General features: G+C 28.9%; 1 protein-coding gene across 2 annotated transcripts; it reads right to left on the bottom strand.

The window, feature by feature from the left end:
• Positions 1-543: 543 nt before the first annotated feature.
• Positions 544-5,853, bottom strand: LOC144566022 (amino-acid permease BAT1 homolog). 2 transcript variants are annotated; one of them, XM_078315877.1, is made up of 7 exons: positions 5,663-5,853; positions 3,639-3,821; positions 2,703-2,822; positions 2,416-2,607; positions 2,022-2,327; positions 1,514-1,696; positions 544-1,252 (listed from the first exon to the last, which is right to left on the bottom strand). In XM_078315877.1, exons 1-7 carry the CDS (start codon positions 5,741-5,743, stop codon positions 761-763), a joined length of 1,557 nt encoding a protein of 518 aa, XP_078172003.1. In that variant the 5' UTR covers positions 5,744-5,853; the 3' UTR covers positions 544-760. The 2 variants fall into 2 exon arrangements, with proteins under 2 accessions (XP_078172003.1, XP_078172004.1); XM_078315878.1 differs by having other exon boundaries at positions 2,703-2,815; positions 5,663-5,816.
• Between the last annotated feature and the right edge of the window lie 15,565 nt (positions 5,854-21,418).

Genomic DNA, 21,418 nt, shown 5'->3' on the forward strand with positions numbered 1-21,418 from the left:
GATATTCTAAAAGGTTGGGGGACGCGCACACATACTTTGTTTGAGGTACAATTATCAGCTTCCTATAATTAATTCACACAGTCAAACTCAAAATCCTCTTCATCTGATTCTTTTGCACAGTTATATAGGTTCTTTTGTACTATTTCTTAGAATTCTTATTATTCAAATAGCTTTGTTACTAAATTACGATCAGACCATAATCCTTGATTTTAAATTCCAATTCTACGCAATTTTATTCTTATAATATAAACATGTTAGATTTGACAAGTTTAACCTTTTAGATTTGAAAAGGTTGGTTACAACGAGGGACTTACTAAGCTATTTTTATTGATGATTTTGAATTTTTGATAATAATTGGAGATTAAAATTAATTGGAATAAAAATATAAAATCAGAAAAATACAAATTCATTAAAATTGACACCATTAGTGTCCCATTTTGCACCACATACATGTTCCTTGATCGACATTTATTACTCTTTTGCTCTTTTGGTGATTTCATGATTTGTTCCGGGATGGTAAAAAAATTAACTATTACACCATACTTCGTATCTTTTCTATCTTTTCTTTTCATTGTTTAAGTGCTACAAGCGAGAAAAATAGAATAAAATAAAATAAAATAATTATCAGCAATCTTGTTTCGGCCTTTCCCTAATTTCAGAATAATACAACATTTTTAGATTTACATGCATTGAGCCTTTCCCTGTAAATTTCACTTTTTCAAATTACCCCCGAAGAAGAAAAAAAACATTAAATGCTCTATCACACCTTCCCATTATGATTATCAATATTCCGAACGGGTCCCTTGAACCACTTTCTTGCATCCAAAATCCACCAAAGCATGATCAAACCCAAAACCAGACCGAGAGCAACCGGTGCATAATTAAATGAGCTCCATGTAATAGGATAAACTGTAGGCAGCAAAAACACCGAGCATGTGTAACAAATCCACAGAAACGCCACCAAGCAAACTGGTCTACTAAATTTCCCTAAATAGAAAGGACCAGGATTGAAGTTCTTCTCTGGCATGATCATCCGTGCGAAGATCGGTACCGCATAGCCGCCAACCCAACCAATGGTGCATACCGAGGTGATGGCAGTGAATATTTCGTTTACCTTGAGTAAGGGTATTCCTATAAGGATGCATATGCCGGCGCATAGCCACACGGCATTTGACGGGACTTTGTGTTTAGGGTGAATTTTGCGCCATATGGAGGAAAATGGTACCCCTTTATCCCTTGACAAAGCATACACCTAGTAGAATAAAGGAAGCGTTAGAATGAAATAATTGCATTACTACTTTGTATTAGGTGTGAAACAAATCAACATATGGCAAATCTAGAATAGACCTGAAACAATTGCTGTGACCCATCCTCTTGTTTAATAAAAAAATAAAAAATCTTTTGCACCAGTTTTAGTAAATTTTTTAGACTTTGTGAAAATAATGAAGTCAACAGTTGTTATATCAAACATGATTTAAAGATGTGAATAGGCTATGCAATATAATGGCTCTACCACTCTTGCTGCGCTTGTCGTAATTGAAAGGCCACCGAAGAAAAAGGAACCCCAAATAATAAAGAGTAGAACAATAGCTCCAGCCGAATTATGATATCTCCCGTGAAATGCATCATATAATATCTGCGCCACTGCATTTGAACCAGCGGTTTCATTGCTTGGATCATATAAATAGCTTAAATCCTGCATGAAGCACAAACATTATCTTTAGACACAAAATTTCTCAAACTTTAACTATGACATAAAAAATTATTTATGTATAACTAACCAAAATGTAAAAATCAAATCACTTTCAAAGTACAAAAATGCTGACAGTGACATATTATCCAACTGATTTCCCTTCCATTACAACTTAGTTTTGGTATACTATATACATGTGTGATTGGACTATGATTGTGCATTTCTTTCTCAATTTTCCAGAATTAGATTAAAAAAAACAAGACAGTAATTTAAAGATCAATGCCAACAGAAAGCACCAACAGCAAGAAAAAATATATATCAATATTACCTGAATGCTAAAAGTCAAAGCCAAGATGTATGCCCAACCAAACACCGAAATAATCCCAATACTAGACAAAATCGCAATCGGGCCATTTTTATCAGCACCCCTGGTCTCTTCGGTCAAGTGTGCAGCTGCATCATAACCGTACAAAGAGTACTGGCTGACAAGAAATGACAAAATAACAGCATATGCCTTGCTACTAATTCCAGTTGAGTCAGACCCCATCTCGAAATGCGTGAACACAAACGAAGCCGATTGGGTTGTTTTCGCCACTAATGGAAGCATTATAACAATTACAGTTCCTCCTATCACCTACAAACAGATTTCTCATCATCATCATCATCATCATCATAATTATAATTATTTTATTTTATTTGTTGGGGGGGGAATGCATATTTACCTGCCAATAGAGAGAAATTACGTCGAGAAAAGCAATAACTTCCAAGGCAAAGGTGTTGAGAAATGCCCAAATTAGAGTTAGGCCAATATAAATGGCAAGAAATACACCACGAGGGGCAAAGTAGCCACCTCCTTTGTTGTTGCCAGTACAAAGTAAAATGATGCTTTGTAAGGTTTGTGTTCCTGCATAAGCCTACAACATATATAGAGAGAGAAAGAGAAGTGTTTAAAGGATTAAAAATTATCATTTTATTTGTCAAGGGAATTTTAAGCTCATTAATGACATACCTGTGTGCCTATTCCAAATATAAGGCCGATAGACTCAAGCCAAGCACAACACCATGATGCAAAAGGACCCCACTTGGGCCCTGCTAAGTGCGCAGCCCAAAAATAGAGAGAACCTGTCGTCTGTTTTTTAGTTAAAAATTAGAAGAAGAAGAAGAAAAAAAAAAAAATGCTTTTAACACCAGAAATGCAAGCTGTTGGAATACCAGTGTACTGGTAGGAACCTGTGGCAGTCATTACCAGTGGTACTATTTCTATATCTAACAGTTTTACTTGAATCATATATATACATATATATATATGAGGAGGGATCAAGTTACAACACTTGAAAGTTACAACAAAGTTACAACATCATTTTTTTTCATTTTCAAAGTCCAAATCGTCGATCCAAACCGTTAGATATTCAATCTATATTAAAATGTGCTTGCAAACCAAATTTTACATTTTTTGAAATTTTTTTTGCTATTTATTAAGATGGGTACAAAATCGCTGTTTTTATTAAAATTCTGCACCATTAAAAAACAGCAATTTTGTACCCATCTTAATAAATAGCAAAAAAATTTCAAAAAATGTAAAATTTGGTCTGTAAGCACATTTTAATATAGATTGAATATCTAACGGTTTGGATCGACGATTTGGACTTTGAAAATGAAAAAAAATGATGTTGTAACTTTGTTGTAACTTTCAAGTGTTGTAACTTGATCCCTCCTCTATATATATATATATATATATATATATATATATATATATATATATATATATATGATCCCAAAAAAAAGAAGAAGAAAAGTCTGATTTTCTGGTACCAGTCTGAACAAACCAGTATCATATTTGACCATATATATACCTATCAACATCCTTTGAACCCAATTGCTGCAGTACAAAATAATGCAATTTTGATGGAAAGAAGTGGGGAGAGAGATATAGAGAGGGACTAACAGGGAAAGAGGAGCATATCTCTGCCATGGCAATACCGACAAACCAAGTGAAGAAAGTTACTACGACCCAACCCCAGACCAAGCTAGCGGGGCCCGCATACAAGAGGCTTGAACCAAACAGTGGTGTTATACCAGTAAAGAGGGTCATAGTGGAGAAGGATATAGCCAGAGTCTTGAACAGTGTCTAAAAAAATAAATCAGAGTTTATCATTAATAAAGAAGTCACATTCAGTAATACTCGAACATTAAGCAGATATATTTCCTCAAAAGAAAGTAAAGCAGATATTGGTTAAACTTAAATTCGAAAAACTAAAAATTTTCATTTCAATATATTTGCTTAAATACAGGAACATTGCTTCCTGACCTTCAAAAAAAAAATATTTGCTTAAATAGGTGTAAATAGATAAAAAAAAAATTGTCTTTATTAATGAAAATGTTGGTAGGCCAAGCTTACTCACTGTAATATATATATATATATATATAGAGATGGGCTACGGTGAGTTGCGAAGTAAAACGCGTTTCTACTTCATGCCGTATTTTTATTTTGAAAATCCAAACGACCGATCCGAACCGTTAGATGTTTAATCCATATTGAAATGTGCTTGGAGACCAAATTTTACATTTTTTTGAATTTTTTTACTATTTATTAAGCATTTTTGAAAATTGCTGTTTTGCTGTGAACAGTAAAAAAACAGTAAAATTTTCTGGACCATCAGATCAGCGACTTTCAGAATTGCTTAATAAATAGTAAAAAAATTTCAAAAAATGTAAAATTTGGTCTCCAAGCACATTTCAATATGAAGAACAAGATGAACGGTTCGGATCGATGTTTTGAACTTTAAAATCACAAAATATGAGCGTGAAGTAAAATAGTTGATTTACTTCGCAACTCACCGTAGCCTAGCTCTATATATATATATATATATATATATATATATTCGCTTAAAATCTTCATTTGTAATATTTACAAACTTGAGGGCTAAACAGAAAATTTCATATCTAATTAAACTGAAATTAAATGAAGAAACGCCATTTTGATTAATCCTCTCTCTCTCATCTTTGGATCCACCACCCCACCCCCACCCCCCTTCTGTTTTGCATCCGAGAAAGAAAAAAAAAAAACGGGGGAGAATCCTTTCCTTGATTCACTCCACAGAAAATTGAATACGCTCAAGGACATTGACATCACGATCCGGATAACACAATTTCAATTTGATTTATTTTGGTCAAGTTTTTTGCTATTTTGAATTTTCTGAATTTTTATCCTAACAAATGTAGCTTTACACCCATCAAGATCAAGTTTTTGATGGGATCAATTGCCTTGAAACACATTTGCTAAACTAATGATATAAAAGTTTCCTGGCACATCTCTCTCAGTGAAGAGAGATATACAAGAATGTTATTTCATCATGCTCAAAAAGAATAAAGGAGGACCTAAGTTATACATAAATCTCTAATTAAGAGTACATAAAAAAGAATACAAAAAAAAAAAAAAAGGTACAGAGATTTTTTTTTTCTAGCAAGAGTTCAATAACTGGAAGTAATCTAAGCACAATTCAGGTTTCAACGAACCAGACCTCCTTTCACACCTCAAAAAAAAAAAAATTTAAACACACTTCTATTTCTATTTCTCTGTTTTTCTCAAAAAAATTATAAAAATATACTTAGGAATTAAAGAATTATAGAATTACGTCTCACCCTGAGAATTTTTTTCCCAAATATGCTTCTATTTTTATTTTAATTTTTAAAAAATTATAAAAATATATTTAATATCCAATAATTACAAAATTTTGTTTCATCCTAAAATATCTTACATTACTAGAAATTTTGGCTTTGCCCATGGATCCAAACCAGAAGAGGCCAAGGTTGCTGTTTGCAAGAAACCATAATTTCTACCCAAAATATTCCTTCTATCCCGAATTTCATGATTATAAAGCACACTTTTTGTCAAAATGCTTCAAAGCGATACACACGAAGAAAGGAGAACAAAAAGGAAAATAAATGGAGCATAGCATATTATAGTACCATCTCACGCCTGAGTTCTTGCTTGTAACCGAGCTCGTTCAAACGCTTCTCTCCTGAATCCATCACCTCCTCCGTCGCCATGGCGAAGCAGCTCAGGAGAGAGAAAGCCGAAGAGAATCGAGAGAAATCGGCAAAAGCTTTGCTCTGCTCCCAATTTCTCTGGAGTACCGGTCAACGTAGTGAAACTATATAATGCAGAAAAGGACAAATGTACCGATTGAGATTTATAAGTGCATTTCTCGCTTGTACGCAAATTGTACCAAGTCTAAAACTGGCTGACGCTTCACACCAGACAGCATTTTTCTTGACTTTGTATCGTTGCATGGAAGAAATTTTATATCTGTATCTATTATAAATTATCTTTATTTGTATGATATTTTTATTCGCTACAAATTATTTTACTCGTATTCTATCCTTACTCGTTGTGGTTAACGGATATCGAAATAATAACGGGTAAAAAACAAGTAATGTTAATATAATAAATTTTTCTATTATTTATTAAATAAGATATTAAAACATATATATTTATTTCACACATGTATAGTAAAGTGGTATGTTGGTAGCTTATTTCATTCATAAAAGACTAGAGTTTTCTATAGATACAGATGAATTAGTTTCAGCACTTGCACAACATGCATGTGTATAATCATTTGTTCAAATATTAAGTACTCTTTTCAATGCTTATTAATATATATAATATATGTAATTTTTTTTAATTACCCAATTGGGTAATGGATACGAAATAGATTTTAATCCTACCTTTACCCATTTAGATAATGAAAAAAAAATTTATCTGTATCCATGCCCGAAAAGTTTATGGGAAAAAAAATTTACTTGTGCCCGTCTTATCAAATACAATATGAATTGAATAAGCTGATAAAAAGGTGTCATTGACACTCCTACTACAAGGAGGAATTAAATTTAAATAAATTAATATAGTATAATTTTATTTTAAGAAGAAAGTGAAAAGATATTAGCACTTGTAAAAATTATAAAATATAAAAATGATAATTATTTTTTATAGTATTTTTTTAGTTGATGCTAAAATTAATGGAGAATATTGTTTTCAAAAGTGACTGACTGACTATAAAATATATTTACACAGAAGATGGAAAGAGCCGATATAAAAATTATAGTAACAAGTTTGTTTGTTTATAAATAAAAAAACAGTACATTGTAAGATTAAAATAAAAAATTTATAAGCCTTTATAAAATTAATGTTTAATTATTTATAGTTGCTTTCTTAATGTGGTATTGTTAATAATAGTTTAAAAAGATTATTAACAAGTTATTTCAAATAGAAGTTTGGGTACACAATTAGTTACGCCCAGCAATATAAGATGTTTGGCAAAAAAGTCCAAGTTTGAAAACCTCTGCTATAATCCTTTTGACTTGGGACTTGCGCCAAAATAACATTCAATAAAGTACTATGAAATTAGAGCATCTACATCCCTAAAACTCAAGAGAGTTTCTAAATAACTGTTAACTATTTTTTAGAAATTATGGTCTCTAAAGTTTTTAACTCTCACATCCTTGAAACTCATTTTAGAGTTTTTATTAAGCCATGTCAGCAACAAATTAAAAAAAAAAAATAATTTGAGACAATCATTTGGCCAACATAGAGTTTATAAACAGTTTCTTAATAAGAAACTTTCCTGCATAGTTTCTAAGTAAAAAAATCTCTCACATCTCTGAAACTGGATTAGAAACTGCCACATCATATTAGAAACTCTAATAGTTTCAGGGATGTAGATGCTCTTATATCACTGGTTAGAGGCTTGGCCTTCATTTTTATTTATAAGAAGAAAAAAAAATAATACGTCCTTTTGTTTACGGATTGTTTGTTATTTTCATATTTTCTTCCCAAATCCAATTATGTCAATTATACTTGTGGTACTTTTTATGGATAATTATTTATATAGTTATATTAGGAGGTGTTTAATTTATTTTTATTTATTTTAAAAGTATTTTTTTACGCAGTACTATAATGGCCTGACCGTAATTGTTTCACAAATTTATGTCTACAAATAGTATAGTTTGTAATCTTTTACTTTAATCTTCTTATTTATTGTAGTTAAAATATATTGAAAATTTGCCTATCATCAAATATATCATTCATGCATTATCATGAAAAATTTAAGATAAGTATTGTAAATAACCTAATAGTATATTTTAGAAGAACACCCAAATGTGCGTCAACTAAGGTGTGCGGCGCCTTAATTTCTCCTCCTTTTGTTTATTTTAGCAACATTAAAATACATGCATGAATATAAGGAATTAAAATATTATAGAACATTATATAATATAAAAAAAAAACAACATAATGGTGTAGTTTTTTCTAAGTCTTTAATGTTCAAGTCAAAAGTTTATTTTTAGATTTTGATGCTTTGCCTGGTCTAAAATTCATTTTAATGGAAGATTTCATTCAAACTCCGTTGCAATCTTATGAGGAGGCAAAATCAGAAAAATTAAGATTAAATAACTAAATAAACTACTTGTGGTGTAATTTTATTTTACGAGGAATTTGAAAAATATTAACACTCATAAACAACATGAAATATAAAGAACAAGATTTTTTATTTTATTTATAAGAGTATTTTCATCCAATACTTCCTAAATCCGCCTTTTACAAGAGTATGAGAGCGCATTTCTTGAATATTTTTCTGAAGACAAAGTCACCAAGTATCTAAACATATCTTATCCGCTTTAAACTTTGTCTTTTTTCCCATTGGAATCTGTGTAAACAATTAATTCCAGCTTGACTTGTCGCCCGATTATATACTAAAAAAAAAAAGGTGGAAAAATATGGAGAATAATTAGCGCCTGAATTGGTCTTATAACACGTCAGTGCTTTCAATTTAACCCAGTAATTATTAAAAAAAAAAATGAGAGTTCAAATGTTTTTATTTTTGTATCCAGACCGTACTTTTATTTATAAAACTTTAATAACTGAAAATTTAAAACTAAATCTGAAAATAAAACTGTTAGATTAGATATGATCTATATTAATTTTTATGTCTATATGTAAAAGATTATGACATTAAAATTTTTGTTTTGATTGTTATCAAGAAATTACAAATATATACTGATGTGAATAATTTATGAACGTTGATTTTTTAACTTATTAATTTGCATAAAATCAAAATAAGAAGGTGATAATTTTTTATGTACATACAAAAAAAAAATATTATATCATGTTTAATGATTTTTTACATATAAATTATATAATTATTGTTATTAGAAAATAAAAAAATAAAAGATAATGGAGGGCATAAAATATAGAGGCATTTGAACCTCTTTATTAAAAATTAAGCAATATTGTAGGATGCATCGTTGCTGTTTAGAGGCCATATTGTTACATCATGGTAGTGATTGGTAAACGGGCCGGGCCGGGCGGTCCGGGCAAAATCCGGGCACGGGCACGGGTAGCCACGGTCACGGGCGTCACGGGCACACGGGTACAACGGGCCGGGCGTCACGGTTTTTTTTTTCAAAAATCCTGCCTTGCCCGTTTAATACCCGTGCCCATCACGGGTTCGGGGGCAGGACGGTCCGGGTACCGGGGGCGGGGCGGTCCGGTCTGGTCCGGGTCCGGACCGGTTTTTTTTTTTCTGTTTTTTGTTTCTGTTTTTCTGTTCTGTTTTTTTTTCTTCTGGTTTTTTTTTCGGTTTTTTTGTTCTGTTTTTTTGGTTCTATTTCTTTGGTTCTGTTTTTTCGGTTCTGTTTTTTTTCGGTTTTTTTTCGGTTTTTTGTTTCTGTTTTTTTTCGGTTTTTCTGTTCTGTTTTTCGGTTCTGTTTTTTTTGTTCTGTTTTTTTTTTCGTTTTTTTGTTCTGTTTTTTTGTTCTGTTTTTTTTTGTTCTGTTTTTTGTTCTGTTTTATTTTGCTGTTTTTTTTTGCTGTTTTTTTGCTGTTTTATTTTTGCTGTATTTTTTTTTGCTGTATTTTTTTTTGCTGTTTTTTTTTGCTGTTTTTTTTTCTGTTTTTTTTTTTTTGAAAACCAATATATTATAAATCCAAATTCATACCAATTTAAATTCATTGGACATGGTTGTATATTTGAACTCAATAATTTTTGTTATAATAAAATATAAATGAAAAATTTCTTAAATCAATTATTTTAAAAATAATTAAGCTCTTATTTTAAAACAATAGATTAAAAAATAAAAGTTACCCTCCTCTTTTATTTCGGGCTTGGGACCGACTATGTAAAATAACATAGGCAGAGTTCTAACTTTTTTTTTGTTAGTAATTTTTCGTTAAAATGAATAATTTAAAAACTAATTGAAATGTTTAGAAATTTATAATTTAAGAAATAACCATAAAAATTAAAGATGTTAGAAATATATACCGACACTACATATCTAGAAGTTCGCATTCCTATACCATTGTTCGCTCTCTTCTGCACCGTCTGAATCCGAATTAGCCTCGCCCTCGTGCCGCACCTTGGTACCGCTTTCTTCAGTGTTGGCTTCGGGTGATGATTGTTGTTGAGGCAGATGTTGCGTGCGCTCTTCAGCATCAATCCAGTCTTTCAAGCACACAAGTCTCTCAAAGACATGTGCACCCAACTTACTGCGTTTATCAGAGAGGATCCTGTTCGCCGAACTAAAACAACTTTTGGAAGGGACGGTTGACACCGGCACGGCAAATACATCACGGGCCATCATCGCCAGGATTGGATAGATCCTTGCATGCCTCCTCCACCACCCAACGATGTCAACATCTTCAGGTTCATTGAGCATCGCCATATAGCTCAATATCTCGTTTGTGGATGTGTGCGGTTGGCTCTCCGACTAGAAATCTGCTAACAATCCACCACTACTAGTGCTCCTAGAAGTGGAACTATTAAAAAATAAAAATTAGTGGACAAATAATGTAGATATGATAAATAATAAATATTTATATTTATACCTAGGGCCAGCACGGGACGAAGACGGGTTCTGATTGCCACTCATTCTTGAGCTGTATGTGTTAAACATCTCATCGAACTTCGAATCCACGTATGCCTCCACCCCGGTTTTGTCTAAATGTAGATTATCTTTGTACCTTTTAATAAATTTGATCGTGTAATACTTCTTGTATGCCGGGTTGAGGCAGTTTGCGATAACGGCCAGGAGGGGTACATCTTCCCAATATTTTAGAAATTTTTGTTTCATGGCATCTACGATCGGTGTGAGAGATTTATCGTAGATTTCAGCTTGTTCCAATTCACTATATACCTTGGAGATGTTATAGAGATGTTTGAGCAACTCAAACGACGTTGGTGAGTACGAGCAGGATAGTTGAACGGTTGCTGTAAAAAAGGTTTTTAGGAACTCTTTAACCCTTTCTAGTTGCTCCCATTCTCCGTTGGTGAGTTCCAATGCCAATCCCTCGGGGATGGAGCCTCTCAAAGCCTCCCCTATGACAGCTTTGTAAGGAAGACATCGGTTTAACATCCTATAGGTAGAGTTCCAACGGGTATCTATATCCCAAGGTACTTTCAACTTGCTCAATTTATAGTGGACACATAATCTCGCAAACCGTTGTTTTCTTTCTTGACTCGAAACAATGTGGTTGACAGCATCTTTAAATTTAATTATCAATAGCTTTACGGCTTCTGTTTTAAGACCCGCCTTCACGACGAGGTTAAGTATGTGGCAAGCACACTTTTGGTGAAACATTTCACCGTTCATAATCGGGTTTAGTGATCGTTTAAAAATCTCAATGGAAGCTAGGTTGTTGCTAGCATTATCGAATGAGATAGAAAAAATCTTATTATCCATATTCCTCTTAAGGTTATACTCTTCTAAAACCTCAATAATTGATTTAAAAATTACATTTGCAGTGTGCGGGGATTCCAACACTCGAAAACTTAATACCCTCTTTTGTAATACCCAATTATCATCCATCCAATGCCCGGTAATACAAGAGTACCCGAGTCCATGTTTACCAGCAGTTCATATATCGGAGGTAATTGAGACCTTATTGTTTTGGTATGCAAATGTAGCTTTCAGATCATTTTTTATGTGGGTAAACTGGTTTTTTATTTCACTAACCATCTTTTTATGATGAATCCTCTTGTACATTGGTTGAGCACACCCCCGAATGACCAACCGGGCAAAACTCAGGCAACCGCCCATACTTATAGGTTGTTCTTTATGGGTAATGTACCGAGCCAATTCACTAAGCATTTTTTATTCATCGAATTTTGGGTTGGTTCTGGTACCATCCGCGTTCAATAGGGTTTGGATTTGTCTCGATCCAACATTTTCACTTGGTTGCTGACCCTTTTTTTCGTGCATTTCGGCATGTCTCTTAAAGCTAGTCATACCAATATGTTTTTTATACTCCCAATTCGGTTTCTTACATTTGTTTACCTTACATTGTAGATATTGCATAGTGCCCTCCTCATCTCTTGTCCAATCATAGTATCTCAACCACGGTTGATTGTATTCGGGCCATTTTTTAGCCTTCTTTCCTGCTGGTTGTTGTGGGGGCACTTCTTCTGTCGAAGGAGGGACATCTTCTTCTTGAATTTCAGGAACACTTGTCGAATGAGTACCTCCTATAGGGGCAGTGTCCATGAATTGACTCGATGCTACAGAAGAAGTGCCTCCATATGCATACGGTGGTATCGGTTGATGTGCTTCTTGTGGAATAAACATGTTTGGATCATTTGAAGTATAATACGGTGCGGTCATTTGAGGGGGTTGTTGATAATTTAAATCTAGCATTTGGTCCCTTCTTTGATAATTTTGTGGATAATTAGGTGGATAATTAGATGGTGGCATTTGGGAGGAACTATCAGGATAATTGGGTTGATAATTTTGTGGATAATTGTGTGGCATATCGGAGCCAAAAATATCAGTTGAAAATCTTTGGATGGTTTCTTCCACCGACTCGCGATGAGGAGTTGTCATTTTTTTAACCTATTCAAAAAAATAAATGTAAATTACTTAACATAGAAATAAAAAAACAGAAATAAAAAAACAGAAATAAAAAACAGAAATTAAAAAATAGAAATAAAACCAGAAATAAAATAAACAGAAAAAAACAGAATTAAAAAAACAGAATTGATAAAATAGAAATTAAAAAACAGAAATAAAAAAACAGAAATAAAAAAAACAGAAATTAAAGACAGAAATTAAAAATCAGAAATAAAAACCAGAAATAAAATAAACAGAAAAAAACAGAATTAAAAAAAACAGAATTGATAAAACAGAAATTAAAAAACAGAATTTAAAAAACAGAAATAAAAAAACAGAAATAAAAAAAACAGAAATAAAAAAACAGAATTAAAAAAAACAGAATTAATAAAACAGAATTTAGAAATCAGAAATAAAAAAACAGAAAAAAAAATAACAGAAAAAATAACAGAATTAAAAAAAACAGAATTAATAAAACAGAAATAAAAATAACAGAAAAAAACATCTTTAATTAACCTATTAAAAATAAATCCGAATTTCAAAAATAAAATCTAACCTATTCAAAACAAATCAAATTACTTCACATATTCAAAAAAATAAATCTAACATCTTTCATTAACCTATTAAAAATAAATCCGAATTTCAAAAATAAAATCTAACCTATTCAAAACAAATCAAATTACTTCACATATTCAAAAAAATAAATCTAACATCTTTCATTAACCTATTAAAAATAAATCCGAATTTCAAAAATAAAATCTAACCTATTCAAAACAAATCTAATTACTTCACATATTCAAAAAAATAAATCTAACATCTTTCATTATCCTATTAAAAATAAATCCGAATTTCAAAAATAAAATCTAACCTATTCAAAACAAATCAAATTACTTCACATATTCAAAAAAATAAATCTTATATCTTTCATTAACCTATTAAAAATAAATCCGAATTTCAAAAATAAAATCTAACCTATTCAAAACAAATCTAATTACTTCACATATTCAAAAAAATAAATCTTATATCTTTCATTAACCTATTAAAAATAAATCCGAATTTCAAAAATAAAATCTAACCTATTCAAAACAAATCAAATTACTTCACATATTCAAAAAAATAAATCTAACATCTTTCATTAACCTATTAAAAATAAATCCGAATTTCAAAAATAAAATCTAACCTATTCAAAACAAATCAAATTACTTCACATATTCAAAAAAATAAATCTAACATCTTTCATTAACCTATTAAAAATAAATCCGAATTTCAAAAATAAAATCTAACCTATTCAAAACAAATCAAATTACTTCACATATTCAAAAAAATAAATCTAACATCTTTCATTAACCTATTAAAAATAAATCCGAATTTCAAAAATAAAATCTAACCTATTCAAAACAAATCAAATTACTTCACATATTCAAAAAAATAAATCTAACATCTTTCATTAACCTATTAAAAATAAATCCGAATTTCAAAAATAAAATCTAACCTATTCAAAACAAATCTAATTACTTCACATATTCAAAAAAATAAATCTAACATCTTTCATTATCCTATTAAAAATAAATCCGAATTTCAAAAATAAAATCTAACCTATACAAAACAAATCAAATTACTTCACATATTCAAAAAAATAAATCTTATATCTTTCATTAACCTATTAAAAATAAATCCGAATTTCAAAAATAAAATCTAACCTATTCAAAACAAATCTAATTACTTCACATATTCAAAAAAATAAATCTTATATCTTTCATTAACCTATTAAAAATAAATCCGAATTTCAAAAATAAAATCTAACCTATTCAAAACAAATCAAATTACTTCACATATTCAAAAAAATAAATCTAACATCTTTCATTAACCTATTAAAAATAAATCCGAATTTCAAAAATAAAATCTAACCTATTCAAAACAAATCAAATTACTTCACATATTCAAAAAAATAAATCTAACATCTTTCATTAACCTATTAAAAATAAATCCGAATTTCAAAAATAAAATCTAACCTATTCAAAACAAATCAAATTACTTCACATATTCAAAAAAATAAATCTAACATCTTTCATTAACCTATTAAAAATAAATCCGAATTTCAAAAATAAAATCTAACCTATTCAAAACAAATCAAATTACTTCACATATTCAAAAAAATAAATCTAACATCTTTCATTAACCTATTAAAAATAAATCCGAATTTCAAAAATAAAATCTAACCTATTCAAAACAAATCTAATTACTTCAGATATTCAAAAAAATAAATCTAACATCTTTCATTATCCTATTAAAAATAAATCCGAATTTCAAAAATAAAATCTAACCTATTCAAAACAAATCAAATTACTTCACATATTCAAAAAAATAAATCTTATATCTTTCATTAACCTATTAAAAATAAATCCGAATTTCAAAAATAAAATCTAACCTATTCAAAACAAATCTAATTACTTCACATATTCAAAAAAATAAATCTTATATCTTTCATTAACCTATTAAAAATAAATCCGAATTTCAAAAATAAAATCTAACCTATTCAAAACAAATCAAATTACTTCACATATTCAAAAAAATAAATCTAACATCTTTCATTAACCTATTAAAAATAAATCCGAATTTCAAAAATAAAATCTAACCTATTCAAAACAAATCAAATTACTTCACATATTCAAAAAAATAAATCTAACATCTTTCATTAACCTATTAAAAATAAATCCGAATTTCAAAAATAAAATCTAACCTATTCAAAACAAATCAAATTACTTCACATATTCAAAAAAATAAATCTAACATCTTTCATTAACCTATTAAAAATAAATCCGAATTTCAAAAATAAAATCTAACCTATTCAAAACAAATCAAATTACTTCACATATTCAAAAAAATAAATCTAACATCTTTCATTAACCTATTAAAAATAAATCCGAATTTCAAAAATAAAATCTAACCTATTCAAAACAAATCTAATTACTTCACATATTCAAAAAAATAAATCTAACATCTTTCATTATCCTATTAAAAATAAATCCGAATTTCAAAAATAAAATCTAACCTATACAAAACAAATCAAATTACTTCACATATTCAAAAAAATAAATCTTATATCTTTCATTAACCTATTAAAAATAAATCCGAATTTCAAAAATAAAATCTAACCTATTCAAAACAAATCTAATTACTTCACATATTCAAAAAAATAAATCTTATATCTTTCATTAACCTATTAAAAATAAATCCGAATTTCAAAAATAAAATCTAACCTATTCAAAACAAATCAAATTACTTCACATATTCAAAAAAATAAATCTAACATCTTTCATTAACCTATTAAAAATAAATCCGAATTTCAAAAATAAAATCTAACCTATTCAAAACAAATCTAATTACTTCACATATTCAAAAAAATAAATCTAACATCTTTCATTAACCTATTAAAAATAAATCCGAATTTCAAAAATAAAATCTAACCTATACAAAACAAATCAAATTACTTCACATATTCAAAAAAATAAATCTTATATCTTTCATTAACCTATTAAAAATAAATCCGAATTTCAAAAATAAAATCTAACCTATTCAAAACAAATCTAATTACTTCACATATTCAAAAAAATAAATCTTATATCTTTCATTAACCTATTAAAAATAAATCCGAATTTCAAAAATAAAATCTAACCTATTCAAAACAAATCAAATTACTTCACATATTCAAAAAAATAAATCTAACATCTTTCATTAACCTATTAAAAATAAATCCGAATTTCAAAAATAAAATCTAACCTATTCAAAACAAATCTAATTACTTCACATATTCAAAAAAATAAATCTAACATCTTTCATTAACCTATTAAAAATAAATCCGAATTTCAAAAATAAAATCTAACCTATACAAAACAAATCAAATTACTTCACATATTCAAAAAAATAAATCTTATATCTTTCATTAACCTATTAAAAATAAATCCGAATTTCAAAAATAAAATCTAACCTATTCAAAACAAATCTAATTACTTCACATATTCAAAAAAATAAATCTTATATCTTTCATTAACCTATTAAAAATAAATCCGAATTTCAAAAATAAAATCTAACCTATTCAAAACAAATCTAATTACTTCACATATTCAAAAAAATAAATCTTATATCTTTCATTAACCTATTAAAAATAAATCCGAATTTCAAAAATAAAATCTAACCTATTCAAAACAAATCAAATTACTTCACATATTCAAAAAAATAAATCTAACATCTTTCATTAACCTATTAAAAATAAATCCGAATTTCAAAAATAAAATCTAACCTATTCAAAACAAATCAAATTACTTCACATATTCAAAAAAATAAATCTAACATCTTTCATTAACCTATTAAAAATAAATCCGAATTTCAAAAATAAAATCTAACCTATTCAAAACAAATCAAATTACTTCACATATTCAAAAAAATAAATCTAACATCTTTCATTAACCTATTAAAAATAAATCCGAATTTCAAAAATAAAATCTAACCTATTCAAAACAAATCAAATTACTTCACATATTCAAAAAAATAAATCTAACATCTTTCATTAACCTATTAAAAATAAATCCGAATTTCAAAAATAAAATCTAACCTATTCAAAACAAATCTAATTACTTCACATATTCAAAAAAATAAATCTAACATCTTTCATTATCCTATTAAAAATAAATCCGAATTTCAAAAATAAAATCTAACCTATACAAAACAAATCAAATTACTTCACATATTCAAAAAAATAAATCTTATATCTTTCATTAACCTATTAAAAATAAATCCGAATTTCAAAAATAAAATCTAACCTATTCAAAACAAATCTAATTACTTCACATATTCAAAAAAATAAATCTTATATCTTTCATTAACCTATTAAAAATAAATCCGAATTTCAAAAATAAAATCTAACCTATTCAAAACAAATCAAATTACTTCACATATTCAAAAAAATAAATCTAACATCTTTCATTAACCTATTAAAAATAAATCCGAATTTCAAAAATAAAATCTAACCTATTCAAAACAAATCTAATTACTTCACATATTCAAAAAAATAAATCTAACATCTTTCATTAACCTATTAAAAATAAATCCGAATTTCAAAAATAAAATCTAACCTATACAAAACAAATCAAATTACTTCACATATTCAAAAAAATAAATCTTATATCTTTCATTAACCTATTAAAAATAAATCCGAATTTCAAAAATAAAATCTAACCTATTCAAAACAAATCTAATTACTTCACATATTCAAAAAAATAAATCTTATATCTTTCATTAACCTATTAAAAATAAATCCGAATTTCAAAAATAAAATCTAACCTATTCAAAACAAATCAAATTACTTCACATATTCAAAAAAATAAATCTAACATCTTTCATTAACCTATTAAAAATAAATCCGAATTTCAAAAATAAAATCTAACCTATTCAAAACAAATCAAATTACTTCACATATTCAAAAAAATAAATCTAACATCTTTCATTAACCTATTAAAAATAAATCCGAATTTCAAAAATAAAATCTAACCTATTCAAAACAAATCAAATTACTTCACATATTCAAAAAAATAAATCTAACATCTTTCATTAACCTATTAAAAATAAATCCGAATTTCAAAAATAAAATCTAACCTATTCAAAACAAATCAAATTACTTCACATATTCAAAAAAATAAATCTAACATCTTTCATTAACCTATTAAAAATAAATCCGAATTTCAAAAATAAAATCTAACCTATTCAAAACAAATCTAATTACTTCACATATTCAAAAAAATAAATCTAACATCTTTCATTATCCTATTAAAAATAAATCCGAATTTCAAAAATAAAATCTAACCTATTCAAAACAAATCAAATTACTTCACATATTCAAAAAAATAAATCTTATATCTTTCATTAACCTATTAAAAATAAATCCGAATTTCAAAAATAAAATCTAACCTATTCAAAACAAATCTAATTACTTCACATCTAACAAATCTAATATAAACTAAATAAATCTAACCAATCTAACATAAAATAAATCTTATAAATCTAATTACTTAACAAATTTAATAAATCTAACATTCAATAAATATAACAAATCTAATTACTTAACATTCAATAAATCTAACATAAACTAAATCTAACATTCAATTTAAATTCTAAATTTTTTCTACAAAAATAAATCTAACATCAAATTTAATTTTTAAATTACTCTACAAAAATAAATCTAACATTCAATATTTCAATCTAACAAAATTTAATCTAGCAAAATTTAATCTAACAAAATTTAATCTAACAAAAATTAATGTTACCTTTTTAATTTCGCGGGAAAATCTTCGAGAATACCTTCGTAATTCCGTTTGCGTTTGCGTGTTTGCGTTTCCGTTTGCGTATTTGTTAAATTAACAACTATTTTTTTTTAACAATAAAATTAAAATTGGAGAATAATAAAAATATTGAGATTGAGATTGAGAGAATGAGAGATGAAAATATTGAGAGAGATGTGAAAATTTGTAAGGAATGGGTGTATATTTATAGAATTTTGTTTGGAGGGATTAAAATTTGAATTAAAAAAAAAAAAAAAAAAAAAAACTGAAAAAAAAAAATGGGTAGGGGTCCGGGTAGAAAGTGGGGATGTGGGGCATGGGGGGAATGGGGAGGAGAATTTGAGTTTAAATTTTGAATTTTACAGCAAAAGTAAAAAAAAAAAAAAAAAAAATTCTGCCACGGGCTCACGGTCACGGGCACGGGCGCACGGGCACGGGCGTCACGGGTACGGGGGTCCGGGTTCTCACGGGCATTTTTTCAAAAAACCGGGTCCAGCCCGTTTAATACCCGTGCCCGTGTGCCCGTGTACCCGTGCATACCCGTGGCACGGGCACGGTCCGGTCCGGGCACGGGCACGGGCGGACCGGTCCGGATTGGATCCCCGGGGGCATTTACCAAACACTACATCATGGGCAGCAATTTGTTATAATGTAATATATCAAATACCACCAATTGATTCTTTTGTTTTGACCTTTTTTCTTCATGGTCAACTTGCTAGGATGGCACATGGGAACACCGATTATTTGATGGCACATGGGAACACCGATTATTTGTAGTCACTGCCAAGTTTTCAAAAAAAAACTATCATTTTCGCAACGTGTGACAATAAATTAATTTTTTGATCACCGATTGTACCAAACAGTTGTAGTCGGTATACCGTGTACGTTTGGAAATACTATCCTCCGCGGAGTTTTTCCGTGCGGTGCTGTGCAGCGCTTTTAATCTGGTCCGTTCGTTTCGGATCGGACGGACTGGATTAAGGGTTCACCAAATTTTGAGTTTTTTTAAAATTCGGGCAAGATCTGATCTGGTCCGTCCGATTCAAAATGAACGGACCGAATTAAAAGTGCCGCACAGCACCGCACGGAAAAACTCTGCAGAGGATACTTTTCCGTACGTCTGTGGGAAATGATATTGTAAATCCTAACATCATGTTGACAAAAAGTTTAAAATCATGGTCATGGACATTGAACGTCTACGTTAATAATTTTATTGACAGTAATTTCGTTTGTAATTTCAGAAAATGTAAGATAATTTTATAAATAAAATTGTTTTTTTGTGTGATAAAATTGCTTTTAAAATGTTACGTTGATAAAAATATTAATTCTTATTCGCTCATCTATCTCAAAAATTAATTTACAAGATATATGAGAAATTTTTTTTTCTGAATGCTAAAAACAATCAGATTAATTTTATAAATACAATACTTTAAAATTAAGTTTAAATTAGTCTCAGCCGAGTTTCGCCAACAAAAAAATCCTCAATTAATGCACATGGCCTGATTAAGTCAATTTTTTTAATTCCTTAAGTTCATGTTTGATTGTGGAGTAAATAGTGGAGTAAACTCTCTACTTCATCTTTAAGCGGTCAAATAAGAAGTAAATTTGAAAGAGTAATTTTTGAGTTAATTCGAATTAAGTTGTTTTACCTCTCTAGGTAGAGTGGCTTACTTCACCTGTGGGACCCACAGCTAGAGTAACATATACCTTACAATTTCTCTCACTTCATCAACTCACTCCACCAAATTCTAATCAAACATAATTAATTTAATCCATCTTAACTAAGAGTAAGCAATTTAATCCAAAGTAACTTTACTTCACAATCAAACGTGACCAAAGCTTTTAGAATTAGTCCAATTCAGTTGTTAATTAGTTGTTTGCTTGGTTAACAATTAAATTAATATTATAATCTATAGCATTTACAAGTATCATAAGTTTCTAGATGTCTTAAGTCATAATTAAAGGAGTGATGACTATTACTAAACACAAATTAATTAATAAACTTCTGATAGGCCGTTATAACTCATCATGTCTACGTCACTTTTAAATTTATAATGCCACTGATTTATTTTTGTTTTGATGTTATTTGAGGAGGAGACTTAAATTAGTTCGGCTAGTATGACATCGGTGTTACATGGCACTAGCTTCAAAATTGACCGAATAGACTTCAAACAACTAATCTGAACTGTTCATACCAATTTACTTTATGAGTGATGCGTATACATGCAATTTTTTTTTTATATTTTTGTAACACCGTGAACTTTTAAAATTCAGATTTAATTAAAATAATAAGTGGTTAAATCAAATAATATATATATACGAAATTAGTGACGTGGATGGTGAAAAATAATTATACGATTAATTGTGTTAAGAGAGAGGAGCAATTGGGGTTATATAAATCATTTAAACAATATCGAACAAGTGGAGGGTTTATTTTGTAAAAATACCACTTACAAGTGGGGGCCCCTTGTCATTCCCTCCTCTTCCCCTCCTTCCTTTCCTTTCCTGCCCC

Source organism: Carex rostrata, chromosome 15, assembly GCF_964058835.1.
Source record: "Carex rostrata chromosome 15, lpCarRost1.2, whole genome shotgun sequence".
Classification (NCBI taxonomy): Eukaryota; Viridiplantae; Streptophyta; class Magnoliopsida; order Poales; family Cyperaceae; genus Carex; species Carex rostrata.